At 38.2% G+C, this 15255-nt stretch overlaps 1 protein-coding gene and 1 long non-coding RNA gene across 2 annotated transcripts; one reads left to right on the top strand and one right to left on the bottom strand.

Moving 5' to 3' along the window:
* The first annotated feature begins 1207 nt into the window (after positions 1-1207).
* LOC112005964 (BAG family molecular chaperone regulator 8, chloroplastic) lies at positions 1208-3154 on the top strand. Its single transcript, XM_024038259.2, has 2 exons — positions 1208-1971; positions 2052-3154. Exons 1-2 carry the CDS (start codon positions 1360-1362, stop codon positions 2874-2876), a joined length of 1437 nt encoding a protein of 478 aa, XP_023894027.1. The 5' UTR covers positions 1208-1359; the 3' UTR covers positions 2877-3154.
* Positions 3155-3960: 806 nt separating this feature from the next.
* On the bottom strand, positions 3961-7602 carry LOC112005953 (uncharacterized). Its single transcript, XR_010625944.1, has 3 exons — positions 7391-7602; positions 4465-6813; positions 3961-4371 (listed from the first exon to the last, which is right to left on the bottom strand). It is a non-coding gene; the product is annotated as an uncharacterized LOC112005953 (long non-coding RNA).
* Between the last annotated feature and the right edge of the window lie 7653 nt (positions 7603-15255).

Raw genomic sequence — 15255 nt, 5'->3', positions numbered from 1 at the left:
GGAGCGTAGGTATGGAAAATTCCAAGCCTTCCAAGGATTAAGTGCTTCCTTTGGCAATGTTGTCACCAAAGCATTCTTGTGCGTGCTCTTCTTGCTAAAAGAGGTATGAATATTTCCCCTATCTGCCCCATGTGTAATGCAGCCCCTGAGACTATCAGCCATGCTCTTAGGGATTGCCCGAAGGTACAAAGTTTCTGGAATTCTTTCTCTCCCCCGGTTTCTGCTTCTATTTTTTATGGCACCCAAATTTTGGATTGGTTGAGACTAAACTGTAAGTCGATGCAGCAATGTGATGTTGCTGATCTAGATTGGGCTATTTTGTTTCCCATAGCGGTTTAGGGGATTTGGTTGTATTGGAACAACACTATCTTTGGTAAGGCAACTTTACATAAAGACTTAAAGGCCGAAGCACTAGCCAAAGCTGCTAAGATGGCTTATTTGGGCATCATTGAAAAGCACAAGCAGACAAAAACAAAGATCCAGGTAAGGTGGATGCCTCCATCTCTTAATTGGGTTAAGGTGAATTCTAACGGTTCGTCCATGGGAAATCCTGGCCTGGCTAGAGGGGGCAGTCTGATTCGTAATCAGGAGGGAGAGTGGGTGAAAGGCTATGCGAGAGCAATAGGTTGTGCCACTAGTGTTGCAGCGGAGTTATGGACTTTAAGAGACAAAATTCGTCTTTGTATCTCCCTTAAACTTCCAGCAGTTGTTTTTGAGCTTGATGCAAAGTTGGTAGTTGATCTTTTTAAAAAGGATATGGAAAAATTTAATGGCATTGATGTGCTGGTTGCTGATTGTAGAGAAGGGTTTAAAGAGATTCCTATGGTGCGAATCCAACATTGCTATAGGGAGACTAATAAGTGTGCTGATGCACTAGCTCGCAGGAGAGCACTCATGGACTAAGACTTTACTATTTTTTTGATTCCCCCACCTGATGTTGTATTTTTGCTGAGTTTAGATACTGCTGAAACTCTGTTTGATTGGTTTGTTGCCTCTGGTTCAGAGGCTTTTTAGTTATTTAATGCATTATCCTCTTAACCAAAATAAATAAATAAATAAATTTTCTATAACTATTTTATGGTCAAAACCCATTAATGGTTAGGTCATCAAAGCATGGACCATACAAAGGTCCAGTCATTATTGAATCAGATCGGCCTTCCCTGTTGTTCACGTGATGTTAGCAAGGTTATCAGATCGTTTTGTACCAAAAGACCTTTTACCCTTGGATCCATCCAAAATGACTTTTAACATTGATAGATAGATAAAGACACCACAGTGCCAGCACGGCGCGACAGACACTAGCCTCAAATTCTCCAAAATCCTCAAACCCCCCGAATCTCTGTCTAGCTCACCACCCAAATGGCCTCTCACTTCCACCACCTCCACCACCAAAGCTACTCTTCCCCCACCACCCCCTGTTGCTGCAACTCTTGTTGCTTCTACAGCCAACCCCATCTTTCTCCACCATCACCAGACCCACTTCTCCAAGCCCTCGCTGCTCACATTCTTCAATCAACCCCACCAAATCATCACCAACATCAATATCATCCCCATCACGATCCTTACTCTCATCAATCTATGAAACTCAACCCCCACAAACTCCATCCTCAAAACCAACACCAACATCATCAAAAATTCCAAGAAATCCCAGATACAACCCATTATTCCCTTCTCTCCTCTCTGCATCAACGCATCGATGCCCTTGAGTCCTCTCTCCACCATTTTTCCATTTCTTCTTCTCATTGCTCTCCTCCACACTCTCTCAGGGACTTAGCCGCTCGTGTTATCCAAACCCATTTCCGTGCCTTCCTTGTTCGTAGATCAAGAACCCTTAGACACCTCAAAGACCTTGCTCTCATCAAATCTACCTTCAACTCTCTCAAGTCCTCGATTTCCAGTGAGACCCACTTCGATTATGACACTCTTTCTCACAAAGCCATGGATTTGCTTCTCAAGCTTGACTCCATTCAGGTAAATCATTCGTGGTTGTTTGTTATTCTGTTCAAAGTTCCTCTCTTTTTGTTTTTTAAGTATGTGGGTTTTGTTTTCAGGGTAGGGATTCAATGATTAGGGATGGGAAGAGGTCGATTAGCAGAGATTTGGTGAGTTTCTTGGAGTTCATAGATGGGGTTGCTGTGAAAAGGACTAGACTTTCCTTAAAAGCAATGAAGAATATGAGGTTTGGTCATCCAAATTGTAACAAAGGTAGCGTTTTGGGCACTAAGATTAGAAGTTTTGGTGGGCAGAGGGAAGTGACACAGAATATGAGGGCCAGAGCTGAAAAGATTGGTGGCTTTTCTAGGGCTTATCAAAATGATGAGGATGATGTGGAGTTTGAGGGGTTCCAGCAAGCTTTTGATGATGAGGAGGAGGAAGAGGAGGAAGGCCCTAGAGTTGTCATTAGTGGAAAGAATGGGCAAATTAGAAACGGGGTTTTGGTGAAAAGAAATGGGGTTCAATCTAGGGTGAAGAAAAGTGTGAGTTTTGCAGAGAACGGGAATGTGTATAGGGTTTTTAGCAACACCCATGAGCCTATTTCAAGGAAGAACGGTTCTGCTAGCTTGGATGAGAGTGTTTCCAGTGATGATCAGGGAGAGCTTGACGGAAATCTTTGCAGTGAACTTGAAGAAGTTAAAGGTTTTCCTCAGGGGGCTGAGGATGATGATGAGGCACACTTGGAGAATGGAGGATCACCAGAGACCAGTGATGGGGAAAGAAACAGTGCAAGGGTTATAAGAAACGGAGGTGATTACGAAATTAGAGGGCATTTTAATGATCAAAATGGTGACTTTGTATTCTCTGCTCCTTCCCCAGTGAAGATGGAGGCTAAAGCTGATCAGATGAAAAAGAAAAGGACCACGAAAATTGAGAAATAAATGGCAACTATGGGAGTTAGGTTCAATGTTTTTTGTGACTGTTGAGTGGACATTTGTGGTTTTTGTGTTGCACAAATATCCTAATTGCTAGTTTAGAATTGATCAAAAAGTCGTTGTGAAAGAGATGCATGTAACTGGGGCTTTGCTTGTGCGTTTATTATAGCCGTTGCTGTGAAAAATAGGGTCCGAGGTTGGTCAATGTGACTAACCTGCCCCCGAAATTGTAATGTCTGCTAATTCAATTCTCTCACACCGTCATTATTTCAAGTCATTCATTACATTCTCCTTGTTCTTATTATAGTTTTCTAGTACTATTGATGTAATATGGACTTAAAAGAGCTTACTCCAATTTCTATAGTCTATCATTGTTTTAGGCCTGCCTATGTTACATTTACTTACGGAATGAACTGTTGGCAGCGAAGGATAATAGACCCAAGTCAGTCTCTTCAAATTTATGTCCCCTAGCAGAGGCCCCATCATAAACGCGTCATTAAGAAATAAAAACATGACATAAGACCTAATAAGACCCTCATTTAGGCCTGGGTTGCAGAGCACTTGTTCTGTATATGATGATGCAGAATTCAATACAATGCTCACAACGTATTCTAAATCGTTGAGGGAGGATAAATCAAGCCACTATATACAACTCTATTTAGCTAAATATTTGGTGTGTTTCGGAGTTTGAAAATTGGTCTCTGAAAAAATTTAAAGTAAGTTTGCCACCAAATATTTCTCTTTGCCCTTATACAAGTGAGAGTTCAGTGTTCAGAGTATGACCTTTTAAACAAGCGAGAGTTCTATTTTCGGAGTATGAGAGTATGACCTTTTAAACAAGTGAGAGTTCTATTTTCGGAGTATGACCTTTGTGATTAAAAATAGCTTAAATTTAAAAGCACCCAAATCAAATCACAAAGTCATCTTTAATATAGCAGATTTATCCGATACTAACAATGGCAAAAATCTAAAGAGCTCATTCTACAAGCAATTGGCTACTCAAAAAACCAACTCTGAAACCATGACCTCTGCAAAGTAAAGAAGAATCACCAAAACCTTTTACTTATTTTTTACACAAAAACACACGTACTACAGGGGCAGAAGAAACAATAATAGATACTTCAAATACCTTTTCTATTTATTGGTAAGTTAGACAAACACCCTATCGATCTTGAATCTACAACTTTACCCTCCATCCATTATTTAAGGAAGAGAAAGTGGCATTTGAGTTCAGAACTCATAGGCAAAAATGTTACATATACTTTCTTTCTTTCTTTTTTATATAGGAATGTTACATATACTTGAAAGAATAAAGTTACAAAAGTTAGACTACAATGCTAATTTTTTGTAAAGATCTTTTACCTTTATTAAATATATACGAAGCGGAATGAGGCTGACATGTTAGACAATTAGGGAAAATAAATAAACCTTCAATTCAGAGGAATAACTTCTCCTATCTGCATGGGCTGGTTGTGTAAGCAATTTTCTGATTTTGGTTATCCTACAACCAAAAAAAAAAAACTAGCTTGTAAACGATTTGAGCAGATACCATATTCAACATAGAGCAAATTCTATTGGAATAAAATAATCTTACCAGGGAAGTGTGTTGGCTTGAACCCTTTAACCACAAGCAAGTACTGCCATCATGGCCAGGGCACTTACAACTAGTGCAAAGCGTGACCCTGCTTGATGATTGCTCTGGTGCTAATATATTATTTTCTCTTGAAGAGTCTTTTGTTTAAGTTTTCAGGCATTCAAGGGGATTTATTGGTGCTGATGAACTGTCCACGTGACTGGCAGTAGTGGTGTTCTCATCTTGATAACTCATGCTGGCCATGGTTTCAAGTTTCTTTGGATTGATGGCATCTTTCTTTGCATCAATGATCTTAATCCTGGCCTCTCTTAACGCCTTTAATGCCAATCTAAAACTATGGTCAGATGTCATCCCTTCCTCCGCACATTTAATGGCTTCCTGAAACAAAATATTGTACTGCAACTGCATGCCTTTCTGAGAATTGCCTTGCATTTCACCATGGCCCTGTACATCCAAAATGGCCTCATCCTTGGCATTTCTTGTCCATCGCTTTAAGACATAATAGTGTGGAAGCATAAAGACATTCTTTGCTTTAAACACTGCAAGCACATGTCGGCAAAGAACAATTTCAAAATCAAACATCTTGCAGCTACAGCTAGCAATTTGTTCAGCTATATTGAAACAAACAAAGAAACACTTATGTTCTTCATCAAATCTTGCTACCTCATATGTGCCCCTTCTTCCATCCTCTCCAGTGAATTTGACAGCCAGTGCAACAGATTAAAAAACTTCTTCCTGATATATTATGAAGAATTTTCTTGTGTAAATGTCTGCTGCTTGCTTTTCCATAGGAAGTGGTGTCTTCAAAACTGGTTTAGTCTAAGGTTTCAAACTCTGCCCTTGCTTCTTTTTCATATCGATCGTCTAAAGCCTTTTCATATTGCTCTGCAAAATCTTGTAAGGTAGTCCTTGCATTCACATTGACATCAAAAAGTGAGTTTACACTTGTGCTTTGCTGGGTAGCATACATTCCGGCAAAGAATGTGTCTCTTACTTATGTTGGCACCCACAATTTGCGGTCAATATAAAGTGATTGAAGCCATTCATTTCCTCTAAGGTTGTACTTATCAAGAAGCACTGGCCAAGCAGATTCAAATTCATCAGGTGTCTTATTATTGCACCTATGAAATTCTACTTGAAATGTTCTTGGTAAAGAGCTATATGTATCACCCATTTCCCTAGGCATTTTGCTCATGATATGCCACTTGCAATATCGATGCCTTGACTGGGGAAAAACATGTTCGACTGCTCTACCTATGGCTGAATCAGTTATGATTAAGCCAGGTTGCTGTCCAGACATTGCCTCAAGCCATGTTGTGAAAAGCCCAATGAATGTGGATTCAGCCTCATCTGCAAGCAATGTGCAACCAAACAGCACTGATTGTTTATGGTGATTTACTCCAGTAAAAGGTGCAAATGGCATTTTATTCTGATTCACCTGATAAGTAGTATCAAAGGCTACAACATCAGAGAAACGATTATAAGTAATTCTGGATCTTGTGTCAACCCAGAAAACACTACTTAACCGATCTTCTTCATCAACCTGTATCGCATAAAAAAATGCAGGATCACTAGCTTGCATAACCTTAAAAAACCTGAGCAGACTTTGGGCATCTATCCCAAAAGTGCTCAGGCTTCCCCTTCCGATGTAATTGACACTATTCTGTGCAGTAAAGACCAATTTATCAAAACCGTTGGAATCGTTAATCAAGACATTTACAGGATCACTTAGACCCATTCCAGGGGAACTGCAAGACTGACTCAAACATTTGCTGGGATCAAAATCCTGCTTATGTGATCGAAGAAAATGCCACATTGCTGGAGTCACTAGCTCATGATTGTGGTTCTTCTCTAGTTTTGCCACAAACCATTTCCCATTATCTCATTTTCTCAGAGTCATCAAAGCTTTACAACCTTCCCTTGTGATAGGTCTAGCACGCCTCCTTTTCATGTCATCACCTGAATCTATCCTTTTACCACACCTCTCTCGATGAAACCCTTCTTTAGAACAACAAAACTCTCGAGATATAATCAAATTATCTTTCTTTGAACGATAGTATGAGTTCACACGAATACTAAACTGGTTTGCTTAGCATACGCATTGTAAAAGTTCCTCGCATCATCCTCTGAAGTAAACTCCATCCCCAATGTGGGCTCTACAACCCCACCTACCAAACTCTCAGAATACTCAAGATTCACATCGTGCTCGCTTGCAGCATCCAATACCATTGGAGCTTCAACATCCTCAACAACACAACATTCATCACCTTCTTCTTCCAAAGCCACAAAAGAGTCCACCAATTCTTTAGCTTCACTAGAAGGCTCTACCTCCATTTTATATTATTAAACCTGTTGCATATATAAATCATACACTAATAGCAACGGATACCCTTTAATTTTCATTCACACGCATTATGTTTCTCAAAACAAGGTACAGAATATACCATACATGATTTTTCAGTTCACATAACATTCTTTTGCTTTGGTGTGTTGAACAAACAACTTATCGACATAGATACATTAAAAAAACAAACCCATTTACAAAACAACACCATATCTGAAGAATATAAATTTAAAAAAGCAACAAGTCATAAGCTTTCATATTCAATGAAGTAGTTGGCAATCAGAAAATAGTCATAATTCTTTGGGCAAAGAAGAATTAGAAGCACAATAACAATGGTAAAAATAGGGAACCAAAACTTAAACAGTTCTTCACAGATGGTTGTATAGAGAATTCATCTTAATACAAAAGGATATACCAATGACCATAATTGCCATTAAAGAGCAAGAGAAAACCATTCAAAGAAAACCCAAAAATTATAGTCAATTCTTTTCTTTCTTTCTTTTTTTGATGGTGACAAATGGAAGAGAAATATAAATACTAATATATATTTTGGGTTGTTCAATTCAAGCTGTTCAAGTTTACCTTTGCTAAGCAGAGAGCAGAGCGAGGGAAAGAGAGTGAGAAAAAGAATGAGAGTTCAGAGTAGTGTCAGTGTGGTCTGTGTCGCCGCGGACCAAAGGCACTGGGAGGACACCAATAACGCTCTGCTTGCGCTCTTTTTTCCGGATGGGAAACCTATACCGCCAATTATGGACCGTCCGATGCTTAAATCTTCGGACATCATGGTTCATGTTTCGTGTGTAAAAGCTCAACTTAAGTTTCGGTACGAGTGTGTTTGATACTAGTTCGGTTGGATCGCTAAAGATTGTGTCCTATCAATGCATCCGTTACCATCGTTACATGTGTTCACTTTTGGTTACGTCCGTGTGCTATAGACTTAATATCCAATCCAAGTCGAGCTTTGATGAGATAAAAGTTTTACTAAATTGCACTCTTTTTTTTTTTCCTTCTTTTTAATAATAAAAAAAAAAACTACCTTTTGATGGTTGTATAGAGAATTCATCTTAATACAAAAGGATATACCAATGACCATAATTGCCATTAAAGAGCAAGAGAAAACCATTCAAAGAAAACCCAAAAATTATAGTCAATTCTTTTCTTTCTTTCTTTTTTTGTTGGTGACAAATGGAAGAGAAATATAAATACTAATATATATTTTGGGTTGTTCAATTCAAGCTGTTCAAGTTTACCTTTGCTAAGCAGAGAGCAGAGCGAGGGAAAGAGAGTGAGAAAAAGAATGAGAGTTCAGAGTAGTGTCAGTGTGGTCTGTGTCGCCGCGGACCAAAGGCACTGGGAGGACACCAATAACGCTCTGCTTGCGCTCTTTTTTCCGGATGGGAAACCTATACCGCCAATTATGGACCGTCCGATGCTTAAATCTTCGGACATCATGGTTCATGTTTCGTGTGTAAAAGCTCAACTTAAGTTTCGGTACGAGTGTGTTTGATACTAGTTCGGTTGGATCGCTAAAGATTGTGTCCTATCAATGCATCCGTTACCATCGTTACATGTGTTCACTTTTGGTTACGTCCGTGTGCTATAGACTTAATATCCAATCCAAGTCGAGCTTTGATGAGATAAAAGTTTTACTAAATTGCACTCTTTTTTTTTTTCCTTCTTTTTAATAATAAAAAAAAAAACTACCTTTTTTTTCTCTTTAAAAAATAAAAAAAAAAGTTATACCTTATGTATTATGCAAAGATTAAGGCTGCGTTTGGTTTGGTTTCAAACCACTTTCGGAAATGGTTTTCCGTAAATATGTGTGTTTAGTAAGCACAGGAAAATAGGGTCAATAGAAATTAATTTCAGCTTTGACCGTAAAATACCCTCTCAAGCTAGAAATCAATTTCAGTTGCTATTTTACCTTCAAATAGATTTCGGAAAATAGAGAGAGAGAGAGAGAGCACACCCCTCTGGCCAGCCAAGCTCTGGCCAGCCCAGATCGTGCCGCCCCCATCGCTGCCCCCACTGCCCAGATCACATCGCCCCACAGCCCAGATCATGTGCCGGCCAAGCTTTTTTTTTTTTTTTTTTTCTTCACTAGAAGGCTCTACCTCCATTTTATATTATTAAACCTGTTGCATATATAAATCATACACTAATAGCAACGGATACCCTTTAATTTTCATTCACACGCATTATGTTTCTCAAAACAAGGTACAGAATATACCATACATGATTTTTCAGTTCACATAACATTCTTTTGCTTTGGTGTGTTGAACAAACAACTTATCGACATAGATACATTAAAAAAACAAACCCATTTACAAAACAACACCATATCTGAAGAATATAAATTTAAAAAAGCAACAAGTCATAAGCTTTCATATTCAATGAAGTAGTTGGCAATCAGAAAATAGTCATAATTCTTTGGGCAAAGAAGAATTAGAAGCACAATAACAATGGTAAAAATAGGGAACCAAAACTTAAACAGTTCTTCACAGATGGTTGTATAGAGAATTCATCTTAATACAAAAGGATATACCAATGACCATAATTGCCATTAAAGAGCAAGAGAAAACCATTCAAAGAAAACCCAAAAATTATAGTCAATTCTTTTCTTTCTTTCTTTTTTTGATGGTGACAAATGGAAGAGAAATATAAATACTAATATATATTTTGGGTTGTTCAATTCAAGCTGTTCAAGTTTACCTTTGCTAAGCAGAGAGCAGAGCGAGGGAAAGAGAGCGAGAAAAAGAATGAGAGTTCAGAGTAGGGTCAGTGTGGTCTGTGTCGCCGCGGACCAAAGGCACTGGGAGGACACCAATAACGCTCTGCTTGCGCTCTTTTTTCCGGATGAGAAACCTATACCGCCAATTATGGACCGTCCGATGCTTAAATCTTCGGACATCATGGTTCATGTTTCGTGTGTAAAAGCTCAACTTAAGTTTCGGTACGAGTGTGTTTGATACTAGTTCGGTTGGATGGCTAAAGATTGTGTCCTATCTAGGGGTGTCCAGAGTACCCGAAGACCCGCCGGAACCGATCAGCCCGACCGGAACCGACCCGTCACGGCCAGACCGACACCTCCGACGGGTCGGTGACGGGTCCCAAACTTCAGAACCCGACCCCGGCGGGTCGAGTGGCGGTTTCGTCCTCAAAAACCCGATCTACCCGACCCGCCAGACAAAACCTCAGAGAGAAGGCCGAAATCCGGCGATGTATGGGCTTCTCAGCTCCGATCCGGCCACGTTTGGCCTTCTTTTACTCAAATCAACTCAAATCCTCACTCAACATGCTTAAATCCGGCGAATCTATCCCAGATCTACTCAAACTCGGCCAAACTCCGGTAAGCTCGACTGTAACTCGGCCAAATCTCGGCCAGATTTCCATTGATACGAAGGAATATCGGCCATATCTCGTTAGATCCGGCCAGATCTGATGAGGTCCGACCAGATTTCGGCCAAAATCTGGCGAAATCACAAAATCCGAAACCGACCGATTATTACCCGAAACCCGATACGGCCCGACCCGGTTGATCTAAAACTTCTCACGGGTGGGTTGCGGGGTCGAAATTTTCCCCACTAGAGAAAGTCGGGTCGAGTCCGGGTTGGGCACAAACCCGACCCGTGGACACCCTTAGTCCTATCAATGCATCTGTTACCATCGTTACATGTGTTCACTTTTGGTTACGTCCGTGTGCTATAGACACTATATCCAATCCAAGTCGAGCTTTGATGAGATAAAAGTTTTACTAAATTGCACACTCTTTTTTTTTTCCTTCTTTAAAAAAAAAAAAAAAACCACCTTTTTTTTCTCTTAAAAAAAAAAAAAAAAAGTTATACCTTATGTATTATGCAAAGATTAAGGCTGTGTTTGGTTTGGTTTCAAACCACTTTCGGAAATGGTTTTCCGTAAATATGTGTGTTTAGTAAGCACAGGAAAATAGGGTTAATAGAAATTAATTTCAGCTTTGACCGTAAAATACCCTCTCAAGCTAGAAATCAATTTCAGTTGCTATTTTACCTTCAAATGGATTTCAAAAAACACAGAGAGAGAGAGAGAGAGCACACCCCTCCGGCCAGCCCAGATCGTGCCGCCCCCATCGCTGCCCCACTGCCCAGATCACACCGCCCCACAGCCCAGATCATGTGCCGGCCAAGCGCTTTTTTTTTTTTTTTCTCTCTCTCTCTTCTTCCTCAACACTTCTTCTCTCGATCTGGGCGATCTGGCCGTCACCGCTCAACGTCACCGATCCAGCCCTCCCTCATCACTGATCAGGCCTCTCCCTTATCACCGATATGGCCTCTCCCTCCACCCCTCTCTCATCATCGATCGCCAGCCATCACCGATCCAGCCCTCCCTCATCACCGATCATCCAATCGATCCACCCCTCCCTCATCACCGATCCACAAACACCCAAGACCCACCTCTCCGATCTTAAAGGCGACGTTTTGCTTGCTTGGGTTTGTTGTCGTGGGTCATGGCTTTCGCTTGCTGGAGTTCACTTGCCGTGGGTTGTGGCTTTTGCTTGCTTGCCGTCAGTTGTGGCTTTTGATTGCCAGAGTTTGCTGCCGTGGGTTGAAATGGAGTTTGCTACCATGTGATTTGTTCTGTGGATTGGGATTTGGTTGTGATTTTGAAATTTTCTATAATAAAATTTGTTTGGATGTTGAGAAAATAGCTAAGAAAATGTGAAAATTTTGTAGGAAAATAGCATTTTCAGAATAGAACCAAACACATGAAAATATTTTCTAGAATAATTTTCATAATGCAACCAAACACTTGAAAATATTTTCCTTTCTCGAAAATAGCATTTCCGAAAAATAAATATTTTCCGGAAAATATTTTACGAGAACCAAACACAACCTAAAACTACACTTTTAACCTATTTTATTTAAGGATGTTTTCATTTTTCTTCTTCATATTTATAATTTTTCATTTCATCTCTAATGTTTGATACAAGTTTTAGCCTTTCCATCCATATTCATTATTTGACTCGTGTTCACTTTTGGTTACGTCCGTGTACTATAGACACTACACCAATCCAAGTTTTACTAAATTACACTCTCTTTTTTTCCCTTCTTTTTAATAAAAAAAAAAACTATCTTTTCTTCCTCTTAAAAAAGAAAAAAAAAGTTATACCCTGTGTACTATCCAAAGACTAAAACTACACTTTTAACCCATTTTATTTAAGGATGTTTTGATTTTTCTTCTACATATTTATAATTTTTCATTTCATCTCTAATGTTTGATACAAGGTTTACTCTTTCCATCCATATTCATTATTTGACATGTCCTTAAATATAAACCAAATCTTTGAATTAAAAAAAAAAATATATATATATATATATATTTTTTTTTTTTTTTTTTCTCTCTCTCTCTTCTTCCTCAACACTTCTTCTCTCGATCTGGGCGATCTGGCCGTCACCGCTCAACGTCACCGATCCAGCCCTCCCTCATCACCGATCAGGCCTCTCCCTTATCACCGATATGGCCTCTCCCTCCACCCCTCTCTCATCATTGATCGCCAACCATCACCGATCCACCCCTCCCTCATCACCGATCATCCAATCGATCCACCCCTCCCTCATCACCGATCCACAAACACCCAAGACCCACCTCTCCGATCTTAAAGGCGACGTTTTGCTTGCTTGGGTTTGTTGTCGTGGGTCATGGCTTTCGCTCGCTGGAGTTCACTTGCCGTGGGTTGTGGCTTTTGCTTGCTTGCCGTCGGTTGTAGCTTTTGATTGCCAGAGTTTGCTGCCATGTGATTTGTTCTGTGGATTGGGATTTGGTTGTGATTTTGAAATTTTCTGTAATAAAATTTGTTTGGATGCTGAGAAAATAGCTAAGAAAATGTGAAAAATTTGTAGGAAAATAGCATTTTCAGAATAGAACCGAACACATGAAAATATTTTCTAGAACAATTTTCATAATGCAACCAAACACTTGAAAATATTTTCCTTTCCCGAAAATAGCATTTCTGAAAAATAAATATTTTTCGGAAAATATTTTACGAGAACCAAACACAGCCTAAAACTACACTTTTAACCTATTTTATTTAAGGATGTTTTCATTTTTCTTCTTCATATTTATAATTTTTCATTTCATCTCTAATGTTTGATACAAGTTTTAGCCTTTCCATCCATATTCATTATTTGACATGTGTTCACTTTTGGTTACGTCCGTGTACTATAGACACTACACCAATCCAAGTTTTACTAAATTACACTCTCTCTTTTTCCCTTCTTTTTAATAAAAAAAAAAAAACTATCTTTTCTTCCTCTTAAAAAAGAAAAAAAAAAAGTTATACCTTGTGTACTATCCAAAGACTAAAACTACACTTTTAACCCATTTTATTTAAGGATGTTTTCATTTTTCTTCTACATATTTATAATTTTTCATTTCATCTCTAATGTTTGATACAAGTTTTACTCTTTCCATCCATATTCATTATTTGACATGTCCTTAAATATAAAACAAATCTTTGAATAAAAAATATATATATATATATATATATATAACCAAATCTTTATAGCCTATTTGGAAGTTTAGAGAGGGAGGAGAGTAGAGGGGAGGAGAGTAGTGGAGAGGAGAGTAGAGGAAAATGGTTATACTCCACCTTATTTGGATGTTTTTTAAATCAGTAAGGAGGAATGAAGTAATTAACCTTTCCTCTTGTTTAAATGTTTTAAAAATTAGTATGAAAATGAGAGTAAATGATTTAAATAGACAAATTTACTCCTATTTGAAAATGGACTTGCAATATTGGTCTACGATTAATTTGTTAGATTAAATAATTATTTAATCAACATTTTCATTCCATCAAATACCAATAATAAAAGTATAAAACTACTATTAACTATTATAAAATAAATTTTATTACCTCAAAAAAAATATATAATAAAATAAAAATGCTTCATAAATTTCTACAGTTTCCTCGCATTTCTCACTAACCAAACAAAAAGCTAGCTCCACCTCCAGTGGCAGCGCCACGTACAGGTCAGGGTGTTCCTAGGAACACCCTGACTGGGAACACCCTGACCTGAAAAAATTATATATATATATATATATATATATATATATATATATATATATATAATATATATTTAATCTGTATTAGGAACACCCTCAAATTAAAAAAAAAAATTATCTATTCTACTTTCAAGCAAAAAAAAAATTGTAACAGAGCCAAGCCCATGGCAAGCCCAACATAATATGGAGGTAGCAAACCTATGGATTCTCAAAAAAAAAAAAAAAAAAAAAGTACAGAGCAAATCAGAAATCAAACCCACGGTCACATCGCTCGCATGTGTAGCTCGCTCCTCGTTGCCGTAGCTTGCTTGTCGTCGCTCGCTCGCCCCTCGTCATCGCTCGCTCACCCCTCGTCATCGCTCGGCCATCGCAAATTGCTCGACTACTCCTATGCTCAGTGTTCCCTCCCTCAAGGTATTTCTCTCTCTCTCTCTCTCTCTGAAATGAAAAATAAGAAATGAAAGTAATGAATGAGTCTCTCTCTTTTTATTCTTTAAGAGTCTAACTCAGTAACTCTCTCTCTCTTTTGAACTGTAAGACTTTGATTGGCTAGCCGATTCTTTACTCTTTTATCTTCATTAATATTTTGCCTTTTGCCTGTTTTTTGGTTTTATCTTATCCATTGCTGTTGGTCAGTGTGTGGTGGTGTTGGTGTTGGTGAGATATTGATTGTCTTTTAGTGTAATGTGTATTGTGATTTGTGATTGTGGAATTTTCTGATTGGCAGCTTGTGATTGAGGGCATCAGACGGCTTATGTTTGTCTGTTGAGTGGGGTGGGGGTAGCTAGGCTGATGGGCACATGGGGCCGGGTAAACAATAATTAAAGCAGTGTAATGTGCTGCACATTACACTGTTTTAATTATTATGCTGCACATGGGATGTATTATATCTGGCTCTTTTAGTGTAATGTGCACAATGGGCTAAACAATATAACAAATTATAGCAGTATAATTAATGACCAACAAATTAAAGCAATATAGTTTATTGTTACGCTAAACAACAATAATTAAAGCAGTATAATATAACAAATTATGTCAGGCTAAATAATAATTAATAATTTTATAATTAATGAAACAATAATATAACAAATTATAGTTTATAAAAGACAAACAAATTAATGAAATAACTAAACAACAATAGTTAATAATTTTATTAATATTTCAAATGAACTTATAGTTTATTGTTTATTCTTTTGCGAGAATTATGGACAAATATTTTATAAGAAAACCATGTATTCAAGATTCAGCTCCTGCGCAAGATTCATCTTTATCTTCAAAGCGAATTCGTGTTGACTTTAACTTAGAAAATCTTCATTCAGATCCTGGGCTACGAGAAAAGATATCATCTTATCATCCTAATCATCATGATGAAATAAACAATAGTTTATTGTTTATTCTTTTGCTAGAAT

Source organism: Quercus suber, unplaced genomic scaffold (genome assembly GCF_002906115.3).
Source record: "Quercus suber isolate HL8 unplaced genomic scaffold, Cork oak 2.0 scaffold_661, whole genome shotgun sequence".
NCBI classification, from domain to species: Eukaryota; Viridiplantae; Streptophyta; class Magnoliopsida; order Fagales; family Fagaceae; genus Quercus; species Quercus suber.
Note: the sequence above shows the minus strand (reverse complement) of the source record. Positions and strands in the feature narration are given on the sequence as shown.